Source organism: Falco rusticolus, chromosome 4 (genome assembly GCF_015220075.1).
Source record: "Falco rusticolus isolate bFalRus1 chromosome 4, bFalRus1.pri, whole genome shotgun sequence".
In the NCBI taxonomy this organism is placed as follows: Eukaryota; Metazoa; Chordata; class Aves; order Falconiformes; family Falconidae; genus Falco; species Falco rusticolus.
In genome coordinates, this window is record NC_051190.1 from 62,543,200 (window position 1) to 62,562,799 (window position 19,600).

A 19,600-nucleotide genomic window follows, 5' to 3' on the forward strand; every position below is an offset into this window, starting at 1 on the left:
GCTGGACTGTCTTTCCTGAACAGTCCATCTCATCCCTGACAGTGTTTCAGCCATGCGAGCTGTCCCACCATCTCTCTGTGATTGCAATGAGATCATGGCCCTGCGACCGCACACAGATCTCTAATTGTTCTGTTTGTTTCCCATGCTGTGTGTCTTGGTGCACAGGCATTTCAGAGAGGTAATTGAGCATACGTATCTTCCAGGAGGGGTGCAAGAGGATCCACCGTTGTGCTTTCTACCCTGTTAATTTGTTTCCCGTGACTCCATGTAGGTAACCCTTCTGTATCTCCCTTTGATCTTGCATGGATCATATACATTAAAACATGGTAATTTCTTCATCTAAGACTCAAGCTGTAATCTCTCTAGGGCAATAATCATGTTTTATGTTGGACTTGTATGAGGGGTGAGGAGGTGGTCCAGGTTCCTCAGTTGTGAGCCTACAAGCGACTGCAATCTTATTAGCAGCCAGGATAATAATAGCAGTATCCGAGGCACTAATGCTGTGCCTCTAAATAGGTTCTTTTTCTATTGTTTTGCTTAAGAAACCGTAATCCTATAAATGTCTCAACTGCCCGTTGCTCTGATTATAAAAAGCAAATTTCCCCACCTACAGAGTCAGAAATAGATGGTTGAAAATCAAACATTATTTGTATTGCAGAGGCATCTCTCCAGTCCCCACCATTTCCCTTTCTTGCATCTCACTGTCAGGAGCTACACACACACACACCTATCAGCTGTTTCTTTTGGTGCAGGAGACAACAGAGAAGGTTATTAAAAATGTGCCTGGTCACTTGACCAGACAAGGCTTTTCACAGAAACATGCTGGAACAGCTTCTTAAAGCTCAATGCCTGCTCTGTGTGCTGTTCCTCTTCACACTGGAATCAAATCTATCAATGCCAACCTCAGCCCCAGCCTTAATTGTGACACAGGCCAGAGGGCCTGGTTGCAAGGAAGTTGGAAAATGAGGATAGTGAGAGAAATAAAGGGAAGGAGGCAGGAACAATGGATACTGCATGAAAATGAACCAGTTTTGCAACACAGGTTTCTGGAGGGAAGTGAATGAGAGGTGTAGGGTATGGGGCTTTCCCCGTCACGGTGGTTGTTCTTCCCATGACACTGCTCACCAAGGTGACACTGAAGTTAGCTGGCAGGGATCCTTGACCTGGTCAGGGTAAAGGATCAGTACAATGGGGATATTGAGATTGGTTTGGTCTGCAGACAAAGCCTTTGGCAAATATGGGATTTAACTGGATTCAAATGGTTAGCTTTATTTGCCAAAGGAAAAAAAAAACCTGCTTCTTTTGGATGATACACAACACAAAACACAATGAGGTTTCATTTAAATAAATAAATTGACAACCACTGCTCTGGCAGTTCTGGATGTGAACTAGTAACAGCAGTGTTAAGCCATTGCAAAGCGGAATGAATGTGATTTTCACACCTATTCTTTTTTAATTTAGGTCCATTTGAAATCCAACCACCCCTCTATTACTAATTTGTTATGGCAATATTAATTAACGTTTTTGCTTTACAGCAGTAGAGAATGCTGTTTAGACTGAGTGAGATAGATTAGAAGGTCTACAAGATTAGAAAAACAATCTGTAAACTGGTCAGATGCAGTTGAGGGTCACCTTGATCTCCTGAAGTGAGTACACTGCACTTGGAAAGTCTGAGAATGTGTGGATGTCTTTCTGCCAGTGCAGACTCATTAGGACAGGATAGGTCAGCACCCTTTGCTGTTGTCTCCTATTTTGGAATGTAAGAAAATTAGCTCCCAAGATGGGTAAAAACAATTGTTAGACTTCCATAAAAGCTGGTATTTGAAGAAATTGTGCATTATTTGATAAACAAAATTAATCAAGACCAAGTATGCTAGGAAACAAGGAGCAATATTTAGTGACTTAGCGAAGGTTCACAGTGATGCGTTGTAATTTCCCTTCTCCTGACTCACTTTATCTCTGCCATTAGTTTAGCAGATCTCCAGGCTCCTGTCTCAGCTACTGTGATCAACATGGTGTGTCCAGCTTCAGACCATTAATAGTATTTATCTTGCATTTTAGTGGCATAGCACAGATAAGGCATCTGGTTTGAGGAAGAAGAGTAGCAGGCAGATAGACAGGCAAATTTGTGGCCTTTTCAGCTGATTCTTGGGTTGTCTCAGCTACCTTCTATTCACCCTACACATAGGCAAAAAGCTCAGGCCCCCCAGCCATCACTGCATCTGTATGAGAATTACAGAAGTTGATCAAAACACTGTTGATGGTGGTAAAGAAGCCACAATCTCAATTATTTTGGCTTTAAATTATGGGATTAAAATTTTTACCTTGTGTAAAGTGTGGTATGCTTCGGTTTACTTTTTGGGTATAATTTTGCAGTCAGCCCAAAAACACTGGGGAACAATCACAGGGAAGAAAATCAGAGGCACAGTGATGTCCTTTTAAGACAGCACCGATATTGTAAAGTGCTCACAATTTCATTGTGGGTTTTCAGCATTGGCAGGTGAGGAGCAGGAGAGGCAGCTGAAGAAGCAAGTTGGACTGTAGCTGCCCCAGGGAATTAATCTATTTCTGGCTTTGCTATTCTTGCATTTCTTTGTTTTGCCTAAATCAGAAGGGATCAAGGTGGCAGTATTTTACATCTATGCTCTGAATTCCCTGGTGATTCAGGAAGCCTTTTGTGTAGGCAGCACCTCTCAGGACAGACTGGAGGATATGGTACCTCTTTTGACATTTTACATTGAATCTCCCTTGGTCAGCAGGAAAAGTGGCTGTCAGACCGAGGGTATGCCCAAGGCCCAGGCTGAGGGATGCCAAGTCCCCCGGGAGCCCTGATGAGCAAGGCAGAAATGTCAATGGTCAGAAGAGCCAGCTTGTAAGAACATCTGAACTTTCTCGATGCTTTCTTGGATGCTGTGAAATCCATAAGTTCAACACAACTGGACTACCAGTGTTACAAGATTTTTGGCTTTTCCTGTTTCCAGTCAGGCTGTAATCAGGAAATGGCAAATTCTGGCCCCCTAACACCACCGATAACAGCAACAGGAACATGAACAGGGACATGCAAAGTTGGAATACTCTTTGTAAAGGGAAATCACAGAGATAAACATACTCATGAATTCTACAAAATATTCAAAACATAGGTGAAACTGTTACACCTGGTCTTGTTTGCCTGTCTCTACTATCAGTGAATTAACTATCTGATATCCTAATAAATACGATGAAGTTACTCCTTATTCTGTGAAGAAATCAACCCCCCTGCTAATATTTCAAATTCTATCCCTAAGCTGTTTGGGGTTCAGGGTGCTCTCCTGATTTTAAACAGTTTTGGACACAAACCAAGCTAAGCGTACAAAGTCAGAATAGCTTTGAAAATTTGGGTTGAAATGTGTCCTCAAAAATGTGGTTCATAGAAGATCAGGGAGACAAGAAGGAGCCGAAACAACTTTTTGAGCAGCTGGCTCTGACCACAGCTCAATGAGAACTACACTCTCCCCAGTACGGTTACCACCACTTTAACTGAGCAAACAGCCAGATGGGCTGACTGAAGCAGTGAGCAAAACCAGTTACTTGACAAGATACTGCATCACACAGCAAGAACAAGTAAAGATGCTTCTGGATTTAATGCTTGAACTATAGTTCAGCTGAGGCCAGTGGAAATACGTCAGTTGGTTTCAGTGGAAGTGATAACTTGAGTAACACAAACTCAGGTTTTGTGTCATGGCTGCTATGGCTGTTGATGAGAGCAGCTAGTAAGGAGGTCAGCAGAAATCAGCGTTAAGGCTTATATCTCAATTAATGTGCTGAATGCTGGCATTAAGTGCCTGAGTAATCTTTTAGTTGGACAATACATAACCACCCAAAAAATACCGACAGAAAGTTCAGTGACACCTTTTCAGTGACATTTATACTTCTTGAACAGTGAGAAGAAGATAAGGAGGGCGGAAGTCTACAGAAAGGAGAAAAGGCCATAAAAAAAGGGAATATACATTAAAAAATGTGTCACCTAGCGAATAATCAGGAATCCAGGTAAGATGTGATATTCAGGCAGAAGACAGTGGCGATGTCAAGCAACCAGGGAATATTTCAGAGAGCTCAGGAACTTAGGCAATGAAACTTGTGGCGCAGTTTCTAGAACATGACAATCCATCGATCGATGAATGCATGGTATTTACCTGCTGACCCACCCAGCAAAGTTCACTGGGGGCAGCAAAGCAGCCAGCAGGATGGGACTAGAGATTCCTCTTTATATCCAAGTGCTAGGTTTCCATGAGGAAGGATAGGCATGTCCATTAAAACAAACTACTCTTTACCAGAATTAATTTGAGCAGTAAACAGCACAGATTTCTCATTTTAAACCATCTGTACTTCAGAAGAGTACTGGGAGGATGGAAGGAGGATGGAACTGCCAGGTTGGCCAAGGCTTCTAAAATGCTTGCAAAGCACTCTGTGAAGATCACTGCTGTTATTGAATTATGTTGTTATCCCACTGTTTCATGAAGTTTACAAACCAAAATTAAAAGGAAAATATGGAGGATTATGATGTATTTTAAAATTTATTACTTTTTTCATGTTTTCTTTTTGGAAACATAGGAAGGAAACTTCTGGGTCAACAAATATAATTCCTGGGTCCTGCAGGCAATTGTGTCAGCTAAAGGATTCATCTATCACACTCCTTGAACATATAATGAACATCTTTACTAACGTTAATGAGAATTGCTAATAATTTGCATTTACACACTACTTAAGGATCTTGAAGTGTTCTTTCATATAATATGCTCATTTTTATTACAGGCATATTGGATTTAAATGACTTGCCTAGGGTCTCACAGCAAGCCAGCAGCAGAATGACTCTTAGTGCTCCCGGTGCTTTGCATTAAATCCTGGACATTAACAGCTCCTTTCATAAAGGAAGCTCTGTAGTGGTAGATCACCTCCTGGTGCTGGTGGATCAAACCTTTTATGATAGCGCAAACAAATCAAGAAATTACTTGAACCCATGTAATGCTTCCCAATGTCTGCAAATCCTGGCTTCCTTTGAACTTAGAAAATTGACAAGTCTGAGTAATGCTAAGATAGCCTTTGGCATATGACCAACTATGAAATTTTGATATGCTAAGTATGTGCCTCAGATCTATATTTTCTGTATGAATACAGCAGTAATCTCTACATTTGTTCCAGGAATTCTTCAGAGCTTTCACTATCCCTTGTACGGTTGGAGGCATATTTGAAAACAAAACGCTCCCCCCCCAAAAAAAAAAAACCAACAACCCCCCAAAATTATCTATAATAAACAAAAATCCTTCACTTTTCTAGTGGCAGAACTGTCTGGACAGCTTACTTTGAAACAGGCACATTCCTTGTCATTGCACTCTCCTCTGAATGGCAGTGTCCTCATCAAAAATTAACTCTAAGAAGATGATATGGGGCATCCCTTTGTTTATGGGCTCCCTTCTGTCAAGAAAGGTGCAGTATCACAGAATGACCTGATTTTTCTGCCCGTGTCAATATTATCATTCTGTAGCAAATTGAAACATTGGTATTTCCCTGGGATTTTTCCCTCTCATCTATGCCTCCTATGGAAAGGGCTGCACATCGTACCCAATGATTTCAGGATACTATTTTAAAGCTTTTGCCTGTAGCATCTGGCTCTTTCTATGACAAAGAGCTATTTTGTGGGTGGCACTTGCTATAACATCGGAGGAACCATCTGGTAGAACAGCAACAACTACAGCAATACTGATGCCATTCATCAAAACAGTTACTCCAATGTGGTGGTGGCTACCCAGGAGCTCTCACCTGTGGCAAATGGTGACATTTACTCCTGCTGGGAATGTGGCTGGGCAGCCGAATGTTAAAGAGGGCCTGCAGGGCTGCCTGTGCCGCTTGACCCTTGGCCAGCTTCTTGCTACGTCCTGAGCCTTCAAACGTTCTCCCATCCACTCGCACCGCCATCACAAAACTCTTGATGTGCTGCTTCTCCACTGTCTCTGACAGGCAGACGTACCGCAGGCCTGACCGCAGCTCATTTAGCAGCACCACTGGGTTCTTCTCACTCTCCGCCTTGGATGCCATCTTGTGCTTGCTTTGCTTACCATGGCCCATTAAGTCCAGCGTATGGCAGAGTAAGCGCCCGTGTCGATAAGCGGTGGAAAGCAATTCATTATTAACGGGGTTGTAGACTGAAAAGTCCTCGCTGTGTGTAGATGGTTCAAACTCCTTGAACAGAGTATCTGGAAAGTCTGCCTGATCAGAAGTAAAGTCCGTGGATGGGTTGATGCAGTTGCCCATGGCAAAGTGAGCTTGGCAGGCGTTGGGGAACTGAACGAATGACTTCAGAGCTAGCTCTGCAGCACGCATTTTGGCTTTCTTTTTTGTGGGCCCTGTGCCTTCAAACGTAAGTCCATTTACTTCCACGGCAACAGCAAAGACTGGAGCATGCACTGGACCTGTCTGGGAAACCATTTTATATTGTAAACCCGGTTTAAGTTCATGTAGCTGAACCAGAGCATTCTTTGGCGTCACTGACCACGAGACTTTCTTCCAGATGAGCTGGAGTTTGCAGAAATGGCCATTACTGCCTTCCTCTAAGGGTCGTTTTCTCTTACTGCTAAGTGTTCCCCCTCTTGCCCTCTCATTAGATGATATCGGATGATCCTCCAGGTTGCCAATGTTTCGATTTTCCTTTACTTCTGCACTACTGGTACCTGTCAGTAAAGAAAGAAAAAAATCTCACATTACAGTTGTCATAGTAGTAGCTGACATTATGCCTAGGGCTGGCAGAATAGCCAAAACAGAAATAAAAAGTTAATGATAGATATCCTTGCTCAGCCCTTTTTGGTTTTTTTTTCCTCAAATATCTGTATAATGGTTGGTTTATTATTTATAGCACAGATTTTCTGCATGTCCTGAATGTTTACTTGTCCCTAAAGTTCTACTTGTATTAGTCACTTGCCTCCTGTTTTAAAAAAAGATTACATCATTCGAAGATGAAGCATAACTGATGCCATGTGACTTAAATGAACTACTGCATTCACACTGGATAATTACTAGTAAAAAGTGAATAGTTTGTGAAGTCCCCTTAGGCTGAGATTTATTCTATAATCCATGTGGGTGAAAGCTTATGAACACGTTACTAGAAATCATAAATGATTCACAAATGATTCACAAACAGAAAAATGGGCAAATGCATTGAATAATCTATTTGCAATGAATACATTGACTGGCTCTACTCACACCATAGGATTTCGTGTTGCTAACATCACAAAGCAAGCCTAAGAAATGATATGACAGACTTTCCTAGCATTTGAAACAATAATTTGTTCTGGACTTAGATTCCAGTTCGGTAAGTGAGCATCTTTCTGTCAAATTCAATTGCAGATACTCTAGTTTCTGCATCAGCAAAACTAATATTGCAAAAGTTCTAGATAAATCTAGATGAGACTAGGAAAAGCCAGAGCATCACGATGGGAGTAACTACTGAAGTAAAGAATTACCTATGTCAAAGAAAAGGAATTGGGGTGAGTGACTGCCAGGAGTACCAGGAAGGGAATGAAATGACAGTGGGGAGCTGTGGAAGGAACACTCCGTAGCTGTTGAGCCAATGAATCACACATTGCTCTGAGCTATGCTTGTGCAACGCCCATGCTGCAAGGCACTGCTCTTTGCTACAGGCAGAGAATGGAGATTCGTCTCGCTGATGTCCTCAATGAGACAGAAAATGTGCTGCTAAATAAGCATCCTATAACATTTCTGTCATTTTTTTATGAGTTTGTTCAAATGCGTTGCATTTCTGATACATTCTCCAGTCCTCCTGTGTGTTCCTTGGGGCAGAGACAAGTTGAGGAAGTAAACATGAGTGTAACCAACCAGTGAAGCAACCTGTTCCTGGGGCAATGCACCTGATCCCTTCCTGAGCAGAGCACTGCCTGGCTGCCTGCTGCATTCCAGTCAGCATAGATCGTGGAGCCTTTCCCATGGTTTGTTATTGTCAGACATGAGCATGCCACCTGTGCAGGCTGCGTGAATCCCAAGCACACAGAAGGTCCTGTGGTCCTTAGAGGACAGAGAATGGTCCTCCCACTTTCTGCAGGGCCATGGTCTTACTTGGCTTTCTCTCTACCCTGATGTACAAGCTGGCTGCGAGGATGCAAGGGGTGAGCTGCTAACTATGCCTCGAGGAACCTCTGCTGGAACAGTGTGCCTTTGCAGCAGCCCAGTATTAGGCTGGGCTAATAGATGCACAGGAGCTTGCAGAGAATTATGTGGAGCCAACAATCAAGATTAAATCCTCCTTTATATCCTCTTGCACTTTGTATTAAGTACCCAAAAACTTTTTCCTCTCTGAGCAATAAGTCTGCACTCATGCAAGTTGTTCCACAGAAAGCAGCTAGAAATGAGTAAAAATCGTGGCTTAATTGCACGTGTGTGGACTCATTTGCAGGACTGAGTCTTTAGGCTCCCTGTCCTGAAAACCCTTCAGCACACACCGAGCTTCCAGCCTGCATCTATGTCTCACCACAGTTACTTGCACAGCTACATGCTGCAGAGCTTTGCTGAGGCAGAACTGACAGATTAAGGTCTTAGTGACTAGTTACTTTTTAGTTTCTGAAGCTAAGGGAAGAGAATGAAGACAGGCGAAGAAGGAAAGAAAAAGAAATACATAATAGGAAAAAAAGTTTCATCATATGGCATTCAGCTGTATAAAATATGACATCTTTAAACCAGCCTTTCTGGAAATAAGACATTTAAAAGGTCAGGTTAACTAAGACACAGGGATAATGTGGTCTTTTCTCATTGAGTTCACAACTCTATGGAAACTCTGATCTGAGGGGGAAGGAGATGAGAAATTTAACTTTCCTCTATTTATCCTGGCAGTGGCTTTGGCCAGCCATATTCCCCTGTGACCCTTTATCATGTTTCCATCCCACTCAGGATACACCTTTTTGGTTGCATGCATATTTTTTTTTTTAATAAAGGTGAAATATTTTGACTCAGACATACTTTTTAGCAGGAAGCAGGTTTGGTTCTGTATGTCACACCTCCTCTCTCATCTTACCTAATAGGTTTTTACAGAGCCAATTATGGTACATAATGATATTGTAGTCAGGAAGCATGAAAAGAAAGATAGCTCTTGCTTCACACAATATCCAGGTTTGAAAAGAATTTGTATTTATGCGCCACTGAATAGGAAAACCGAAGGGGTTATTTGTATTTATAATTCATATTGTCTTACTCCAGCTGTTTTTTCTTTCATCGTCAGAGAACCTCAGATTAACGAACATGAATGTGTGACCTTAACATCTTACTTTAATCACTCTCACACAGCAGTTAACTAAAAAACATGGCAACATAAAATAAACATTACTTGCTTAAATTCTGTCTGTGAAATTGTCTAGTCCAGGTTTTGGTCAACAGGGAGTTTGCATTGATGTAGTGAAAAAAAAATGCAGAGATGCAAGTGTAAAACTTACCAGAGATCAGGGACAATGTTGGGCATGTGCAGCGGGTATGTGGCTGTGTTTATGGTATGTTTGGGGCCTAGTAACAGCAAAGGAGACCCATGCAAGTGTCCTTATAGTCCATCAGATTTCTAGAGGACCCAATTCTGACACACCAGAAAATATCTTGGTTCTTCACAGACCTCAGTGAGAGCTGCAGCAGGCCAAAAGTCATCATGGCATGTAAATCAGAGGCAGCCTAAATTCAGCAAGTGCCTCAGAACGTCTGTGAGCCTGACGGACTCGTGTGATACCTGGCAGCTGCTGGGCAACAACAAATTATATCATACTTTCAGGTCTCTGAAATAAGAGGTCTTTGAAATGCGTCTTTTATGAGACCTCTGTGTAGCAGACATAAGATTACCGCTCTAATGGTGGCACATGTACTTCTATTGCAAAAATCAGACAAAGCAGGCAAATGACACCAAACTACATAAGATAAATACTGTAAGCAGCTGTAATAGAACAATCACAAGCAATTTTAGAAATGAAGAGCACTAAAAGGAAAAGGGTAAGTCAGAGGATGCACACCAGGAAAACGCAAAACTGTGGATCATTTTCAGTCCTGTTATCTCTCATAAAGTCTTTGCTCTAGAGTTGCCAAAACACATTCTCTACATTTTGGGGGAAAAAAAAGATAAAAAAATATGGTTCTCCTACGATGAAAGGTTGGAGAATAATAAAATTTTAAGGGGAAGAAGTTAAAAAAAGTGAAAGAAAAACACTTTTTTTTGCAATAGCTTCTGATTTACTGTGTAAGATTTCTAAAAAGCCCCACATCTCTGAATTATAGTATCTTTTCAGGTAACTTTATTCATTGATTTTTTGCGGTTCCACAAGCAAGAGGAGACACTGCAGCCTTGTATTTGCTTCAGTAATTGAATGGAAGAGAGGAAAGCAGTTAGTGAAATATATTTATTTATGCACTATTCCTCAATCTTCTGTCTGCTCTTTCATGTTTTTGTCCTTTTGGTCATTATGCACAGTACAGTTAACGTAGAGAGCCTGCATCATCAAGAGCTTTTCAGAACTATAATGCATCACTAATAATGACACTGCCTATGTCTCTGGGTCATAAGGGCTCTGCAGAACTAGCCATCCGATACTCCACGCTACATTTGAAGAGATAATATTGTTCCTCTTGAAGGTTATTCTGCTGCCAAGCCAACTTCCAGGGAGGATGGGAAAGGAGAGGTGGTAGGTGGCACCTTCATTTTGGCTGGCATCTTTGTGATTGGATTAGAAGGAGCAATACATTACTGAAAAGCTATGGTATTGAAAGAAAGAATTTGCAGCCTCTGCAGTATAGTAAACTTCTGATTCAGCTGAGAGCTATGACACAAGAAGTTACTGTCTTTAGAAATGTTTGGTAAACACCAGACTGCTACCAACACATTTTTAACAATACAGGTAGGACATAATTTTCATTTTTCTGCATTTTAGTATCTAACCCTTGTTTGCCCTGCTTATGTAGAGTACATTTTTGCTGTCCATCTACATCGCATTGACTGCAGAGGTTAGAAGGATTGACCTCTGTAATTCCTGGCATACTTGAAAGTGAAAAAAATTAAATTAGAAGCAATAGGTATGAACCCAAGAGCCAGAGCCATGGCATCTTTGTCCAAGATCAGCTAGTACATCAAATGCAATGTAGGGCAGTCTCCTCGCAAGCAAGCTAGCATTTTCTTTCACTTACTGAATGCACAATGGAGGACCGGGAGCTCTTCTGCTGCAATTCTTAGGTTTGTACTGCTAACTTTATTATTATAAACTTGTAGCTAACAACAGAAATCGCTCCTTCCTCTCTTACATGAAAACACACAGATATGTATTTTTAAACCTTCACAAAAGAAGTCTGCTTAAGGGAAACCTGCCATGATATTTCTGTTGCTACTGAATAGTCCCAACCAGCTTGCAGGGTTAAGCCTGTTCAAAGCAATATCATTAAACTTTACTGGTGTGTAACACCACACTACGAGGGGAATGATTACCAGGGCAAAAAAGTACAGGACTTCACTGAAAGTGAAGATGGAAAATTTGTGAAAGGTGATTGCCATTGCCTTTAGCTGTTTCACAATGAAGATACTCTACTTTGCCCACCTTATTATCTGAAATAACTGTGAAATCCATGCATATATACTATAACTCTTACCAATTAGGAAGATTACTCAAATGACATAACGATCTGACTTAGACGGTACTCGGACTCCAATGCTCTCTGTCCAAGTTAGCAATTAAGTGCATGCAGCAAAAAGCATGGTCAGCCCACAGCAGAAACAGATCCAAGTACATGTTTTCCTAAATCAGGACAGGCCATAGCTTACCTTTAGGCATGGGAGAAATAAAAAAAATGGCAATAGACACAATTTTCAAAACAAAACCAGGAGGGTTGATCCTGTAGGGGATTGCTTGGGGCTCCGACTGCGTGGAAGGGGATATTCACTGTGTTCTGTAGAGGCAGGGTCCCTGCTGTATCTCACACTGTGCAATCAAAAACTCTGGGGCCTCATGCTGCCTGAGGAGGAATTTAACCAACATGCTTATAACCGAGCATGCTTCAGTACACTGGATCTGGGGCTGGGATTCATCCTACAAGACTATTGTAGTGGCTGAAATCCGTACTGGGGACCATCACCATGAGCTTCCTCTGCAGACACTGGGGAGAGGTACAGGCGTGAAGAATGGTGCTACACCACGTCTGTGCATATGGCAGCATTGCGTAATGAGAATGCCAGGAACCATACACTCCTGCTAGAGATACAGCCTAGATTTGCAAGTATCTGTGCCTGGTGGTAGTCCGCCTTGACGCCGTGGCATAGCGTGGATGGAACGATTAAAGATCAGTGACCCGCAGAGGTTTGTAACATCATGAAAGGCAGGCAGGCAGGCAGTGAACAGGGAATGATTATTCACTGTTCATGCAATCCAAGCACTAGAGACAGCAAGCTTGAAGCAATAAAAGGGTGCACTTTTTGACAACACACTAAATCAGTCCCTGTTCCTGGTTGTTACTGAGATCAGAAGTATCAGTGGGCTCTGGAGAGGACTAGACAGGCCTGTTGATGTCTAAGAAATATGACGATTCAGGTGCAAACTCTAGCTGAGTAAATTTTTTGCTGGGTGCTAGAAAGACGTAGTGAGGGGAAGGTCCTATTTAAATTTCCTTTTCTCAATGCATCACTAACAGCAAATGTTGAAGGCAGTGTGCAGAGCTAAACTCTCTATTTCTAATCCTGTGTGACATTTCTTACATTCTTAGCTACGCTAACTTCTGGGAATGAACAGCGTGGTCCTTTTCTCGCACATTCAAGATAAGGTCTTCATCGTAGACTGAATTACCCAAAAATTTCATTCCAAAGGTGCATAGTGCCTTTGATACATTTTTTCTAGTATTAGTTCATGGATCATGAAGCACAATAATAGTGTCTAAAGGCTAATAATCACTAGCTGAAAATGCATGTACAGTTAACCTGGCATGGCTCCCTTTGTAAAGAAGGCCTAAAGGAATGTAAAACAAGATTTGTGTTTGTTCCAGCCAGTGGGACCGCCTATTGATACAGCACAGTTTGGGAAGGGGCACTCTCATAGGATGCTCAGTAAGCAGAAAGCTACAGGGATAAGCAAACCACTTCTCTACTTGGTCAGCATTCTTCTAGGCTTTTGTGAAATTGTTAACACAGAAGAAGGTTCCTCCGCTTGTTCAGAGGAAATCACTGAAGCTCTTTAAAACGCTAAACTACTACACAGGTGCATGTGTGCTATAGACATTAGTGGGATTTATACTGCTCTACAAGAAGTGAACACTGAGATATGGCTGATTTTAAACTAATCTTTTTGTTTGTGGGTTTTTTTTGGTGGTTTTTTTTTTTTAAGATTCCAATAGTAACACCTAAAATGTGTTATGTGTGCCAAGATACAAATTGCTGCCTTACCACTGGAGTGTATATTTGACGCAAGAAAGGACTAGGCAGGATAACCCTGAAAACAGTGATATTTGTTATTTCCCTTTCAGAAAACATAGCTTACCCTGCCCATGTGAGCTCTTTTAAAGCCCACACAAGCACCAAGCAGTATGGGCATTACAGTAGCAATAAGAAAATGGTGTTACAGTGTTTGGCTTGTACAAACTTCCTACATTATCTAAAAATAACTGAGTAGCACATTTGGGAAACATTATGCAGGAGGTGCTTGCACAAGCTCATCATGTGCATAATATGTTTCCTGTGTGTACTTCTGATATCTCTTCCTGAAAATGTAGCCTCCCTGGGACTAATTTTGAAGGATTTTCAGGATTTTTTTGCCTTTGCTAAGATATGTAAAATCCTGCCGGTCCCTGTGCAGCAGAACGGTGTGAAGTCCATGTGATACCCAGCAGCAGAAAACAGAGGAACAGAGGACTGTGCTCCCTCAGTCCTTCAACAGCTATTCCCGTTGGTGCCACACTATGATCAAACCAAGGCAGATTAGCAACAACAGCGAAAAAACCAAAACCCCACTCCTCCCACCAACTGGTTCTAATAGGGCAACATGTCAAAGTGTGTCTGGCTGGAAAAGAAACCCATCTGGTAGGTGATACTAAAACTCAAATAGTTGTTCATTTCTTTCAGAAAGCTTTCCTCCTTTTTTTTTTTTTTTAATGATTCAAGATGTGTTACAATAAGTAGGGCTGGAAAACACAAAATAATTGCTTCTAGTTGATAAATAGGAGGGCTTACTGAGGGTTATTCAGTCCTAACTGCACATTCACAGACTTCTTGGTGTTTTGAAGGCTTCACAACTCCTTCAAACCGAGCAGCACTTTCCTCCAGCTCCTCCAGCAGTCATGGATTCAGGCAATGTCAGTGGCTTTGTTCAAACGTAAGGGCTCAGGAAAATCTGGTGGCTAATTTTTCAGTTACAACTAGTTTATTTAGGTCTGGTTTATCATCTCTTCTCAATTGGATTTGGTTTCTTTCTTTCTTTCTCTCTTTCTCTCTCTCTTTCTCTTTCTTTCTTTCTCTCTCTCTCTTTCTTTCTTTCTTTCTTTCTTTCTTCTTATCTCTCTCTCTCTTTCTTTCTTTCCTTCCTTTTTTTTTCCCCCTTTCTTTCTTTTAGTTTTGTTCTCCAGGTCATATCACAGAAGTAAAAGAGAAAAGAGTTTAAGTAGATGGCTCGGTCCTGAAATCTTTCCTTTTGGAAAAGTCCCTTTATGATCGAGGAAATAAAAACAGGGTGAAGACACAGCATCAAAATGACCTCGTTTTTAGGGACTGTGAGAAAAGCAAGTGAGCAAAATAAGGTAACATAAACAGGAAAGGAAAAGGAGCTCCACAGTCCTGTAAACCTGAGTGTAAACACCCGCCTTTTGTAAGTTTTTCCTTTCTATTTGTGACATACTGTTTACAGCTTCCTCTTGCCAGGGTCTGCACAGGGAAAATTGGGAAGGTGAGCTGAGATTAACCCTTGCTTCACTGGAAATCGCAGAACATCTGCACTCAGCATCAGAGAGTTTTGCATTTTACATGAGTGCTGGACTTACGGTCTGCCAATGTTTGCAAATCCACCTCCCTTCCAGAATTACACCTACACTGTAGAGCTTTTATTTTGGAACTTTATTATTCATCTGTCTATAGAGAAAAAAGACTGCTTACTTAAATTGTCTTCATCCTCCATGGTGGTTGCGCCAGGACTCAGGTACTTGAAGGGTGCTATAAATGTTGACAGTATGCTTACTTTTTCTGGAAGAAAACAAAAGAAAAGATACATATAAAATCAGTATTTTGTCATTGCATCCTGATTTACTCCACACTTTTTCTCAAGTCAAAACATATTGGCAAGTGCATTTCTTTCTTGTTTTTCTGGACTCTACAACCCCGCCAAAGTTCACTGAACTGCAATGCTTGTATTACAGCTGGCACGTGCAAATACCACACACATTCCTCCTGGTTTCTGCCCCTGGGTAGTGTTCCTTGGCTGTGCTTCCCAGTGATGGTCCCAAGGACTACAGAGCTGGAAATGTGGGATGTTTGAGCCAGTCCAGCTGGGAACAGGGGAGGCAGTCAGCCTTGGGAGGGGGGACATGAGAACTGCTCTAATGGATGAGACAATCAGCTCATCTCCTCTCATTTCCTCTCTCTGACAGAGGCTGAAGCAGAAGTACCAGAGAAAGCCCAAGCGCTGATGGCACAGAGACTACATCAGCTTTTAATTCTACAAATTGTTGATTTGATTTTTGGAAAACCTTCATGGTGTGCACAGGAAGCTATTATCCAAAGAATAAGAATACTATTTGAGATCCTTCTTATTCACATTCATATTAAGTGCAGTTCCTTCTACCTGCAGTTTCTGTTTATCCTGCTGGGAGTAGGTGGCACAGACATTCACTTCTAGTGCCGTGAACAGGCTCTACACTAGGTGCCAGGGTAGATTCAGCAAAATGAGAACTGATACTGATTTATACTAGTCCAAAATTTGGCTCAAGATTTATCTATAGGGAAAAGGTGCTGTTAACACAAACACTAGAAACAGATCTATTGAATATGTGTGTTTTATTTAGTTTGACAACTAGCTTATTTAGTTTGTTATTTAGCTTGTTTGGCTGAATTCGTCCTGAAAAACTATGGGTGCTTTGCTGGGGACCAACATTAACAGAGTGTCTGCTTTCGGTAGCAGAAGAAACAGAAACACAACCTTACAAAGGTGATACACAGCTTTGAAGGACTTAGGTGCTTTCCTAAAGTACTTCTCTGCTTAGAAAGCCTCAGTTAGGTGGAAATGCTCTGAATCCTGCACATTGTGAACAACTCTGGACCTTCATCCTGTGGCAGAAGCATCGATAGCAAACCAAGCGTGTCTTCTTTCAAGTAGCACAGGAAAAATTATGTCCATGGGGACTTTATGGGTGAGAAAATATTCCTCTGGATTTCCTTAAACTACCTGGCTGCTAATCTATCACTGGTCTGGAAGGCATTCCAGCTAAAAAGCTCTTAAACTTTTTCAGCAGCACATCTGTTAGCTTTTTGGCCTGGTTTATCCTACATTTGCAAATAATCCTTGCTCTGGTTAAAGACTCTAATCATAATCCATCAAAAATGACTGCATATGTTTGCCCTTAGCTAGGTAACACCATAGCTCAACTCTATTATGAGGAATCACAGTAAAAGCTGACTGCTCTTTGTTAAGTAAATACAATAAGCAGAATAAATGATTGCCTGAAGAAAACCTTTCTCCGTCCAGAAACCTTTCAGCCCAGACTAATATATAATTAGAGCACAAATTAGCCTCCTTGAATGGCAGTTTCATTAAGGGATTGTAGTGATGTCACAAAGCAAAAGAATGAAGCTATTTATGAACGCTTTAGCCAAAAAGATTTTCCTAAGTGAACGCTTTGACACTTTTTTGCTAAGGTGTTGCTCACTGAGAAACGTGGCATCTCTGTGCGACACTATCTCAGTGCGTGAGAGACTGTTGGACTGTGATCAGGATAAAGGCTGATCCTCACTCCTGACTTTCTCGGCTGGTTTCTTTGATTAAAGTGAAATGAGTGTAGGCTTTTGGGACCTGATCCAAAGGCTACATAGGGTAAGGCAAATGCTTCAGATGATAGACGTAGGATCAGGGCAGTCCTGGGCTTCAGCACCAGCACTGGCTGTTGTGTCTGGGTACTGAGGTGCAGTGAGCTGAGGCGTGCTCTGCCTGTGCTGACCGCTGGTGGCTGTTAGACCTTCAGGGCTAACCCTCAAGACCCTGGGTGTCATATAGAAACTTAAAGCTTATTTGCTGAGAAAATATTCTCAATTCTCACAGAGAGTTAATCCATTAACCAAGCAATGATGACACGTGCTTTCTTGTTGAGGTTGCTAATTCTTATTCCTACCACCAATCAAAAAGCAAAACCATGTTATTTTATACCATACTATTACTAAGGAAAGGAAAATTCTATGATTTACCTTTTACCCCAAGTGATTTTGTGCAATTGATAGGCGACATTTACAAGGTGGATTTAAAATGTATCAAAATATTTTCTCTTTTGCCTTAAGAGAATCTTTAGCCATCTTAAGCTTTTTTTTGTTAGTGTTTCCTACCTTTCCATAAAGACCTTGGTGATTTCTTTGTTTTGTGTGGCAGAGAAATGGGGTGGCCTGTAAAATTTACTGCACTTTTAGAGCAGCAATGGATGGGTTGATGTCAACCAAACTCAGGCAGGTCCTAATAACAGGATATCTTTCAATCAATACAGATGATAAAGATTATAATTTAATATTTCAATCCATTGGTTGAGCAATGGAAGATTTAGTGTGTGTCTGGAAGGAGGAGGAGGGCAGGGGTTTTGAGTGAGCAATGCAAGAAGAGAAAAGCTGTACTATGCATGTTGCACAGATGAATTATTGAGCCTATGGAGGAGGGGAACATAGATGACAGGATAATTAAATGTAGGTGTTTACAGGGAAATAATCTGGCTAGGTATAAAACTATTGGTATGATTGTGCACTTCCATCTTTTGCACATTATTGCCTATTACCTTATATGTACCATAGGACCACATACTTCATCTTTGTTGTCAATGGTGATATTCAGTGTTATTTTTGTTTACCACTTGAGAGCAAGATTAGGAGAGTTGTGTATTCACAATTTACAGTCCCCATGTATTTTAATGTCTGTCACAATTAATCTTATTTCCAACAGTTTGATGAAATCTTATGAATTAGCAGAAAGGACATGTCTGGATATGAAAAAGCCATACAGAAAAATATCTTTAAAGTCTCCTTTTTCTCTCAGTCTCTTTTCCTTCAATGATTTTTTTTTCCAAAAAGAAGCAGTGGCAAGCAGCCTAAAATTAGACCAGCCTTTTGTACTATATAATTGTAAACGTTCTCTGTATTTGTTGGAGAAATTATTTTTCAAGGCTAGGAGAGAGGGACTAAGAGAAGAAAACAAGACATTTCAAAACCTCTTTTCTCAAAAGCAGAATACATAACCCTACATTTATGAGAACCAAAACAAGAAGCTATTATTGCTTGCATTAAAATTGTACCAAAAGCCTCCAATGACATGAAGGAGCAATTTCATGAGGCATATATGGACATGAAGGAAGCTGTATTTACAATGGAAATTGAAAGACAAAGAGCAGGTTATAGCGGGATTTAGTGCTAGCTACCCTGGAACACTAAGGCATGATGATAGCGTCATATTTCGTAGTGTATTCACTATAAAAACATCCTTCCAAGTGATGCCAAGTGGAACTCTGCTACAGTATTCTAAGCACAAAAATCACCATTTCTCTTGATGAGAAGCCCATTATAGGAAGAACACACCCCACCCCCCTTCTGATTTGGGATGGAAAAGGATTTCAGTTCACGCTTCTTAAGTACACATTTTCCAATAGAAAATAGTTAAAAAATAATCATGAACACTGTTTTGATAGTAGCCATGTAAAAACAAATAAAAAACCCCATTGGCCAAGATATGTTTTGCATGAAAAACAGAAAATTATTTGGTACAAAGGATTCAGCAAAGGCTGGCATATAAGGCAGACAAGTTTCCAGTAAAATCTGTTCTTTTTGTGAAGTTGCTCTTGCCCTGTGGATGCAGTCAGAACCCTGGTCACAGGTCCTGTAAAAATGCTTTTATTGTGAAGACAAGAATACATACATACAGCTATAAACAGCATTCATGCCCTTCATAGCTATCAGTATTTGAAGGGCACCAGACAATATGGCTTGATCATCAACTCTGCTGAAGTTCTTTCACTCTCAGTCACTTGAACAAAAGCAATGGGAACGGCAGGAGCTCAACACTTTTAAAAATCAGGCCTTATACATGTTGGACAAGTTGTTTGGCTTTAAGAAGAGCAGACTGAGCGGGGTCATAACAACAGTCTTCCAATACATAAAAAGCTGCTGCACAGAAGAAAGGAGCAAACTGTATCCTATGTGTGTTAACTAGAAGTAATGGACTTAAATCACACCAAGGAAAATTCACTTTAGACATTAAAAAAACCCTTCCTAACAGTAAGAATAGTGCGGCACTGGTACAGATTGTCTAGTGGGGAGGCTGAGGACCTGTTGGTTCTGAAGGGCTGTAGGCAGAGAGTTGGCATCTTCAGGTGTTGCACCTGTTCTTGG

General features: G+C 41.1%; 1 protein-coding gene across 1 annotated transcript in view; it reads right to left on the reverse strand.

Moving 5' to 3' along the window:
• The window catches only part of ADARB2 (adenosine deaminase RNA specific B2 (inactive)), a 320,373-nt gene that overhangs the window by 100,913 nt on the left and 199,860 nt on the right, over positions 1 to 19,600 (reverse strand). Inside the window, exons 2-3 of the mRNA XM_037386933.1 lie at positions 15,128 to 15,214; positions 5,797 to 6,704 (exon numbers count right to left, since the gene is read on the reverse strand). Of these exons, the coding sequence (XP_037242830.1) occupies positions 5,797 to 6,704; positions 15,128 to 15,214 (995 nt within the window). The remainder of the gene's footprint in view (positions 1 to 5,796; positions 6,705 to 15,127; positions 15,215 to 19,600) is intronic.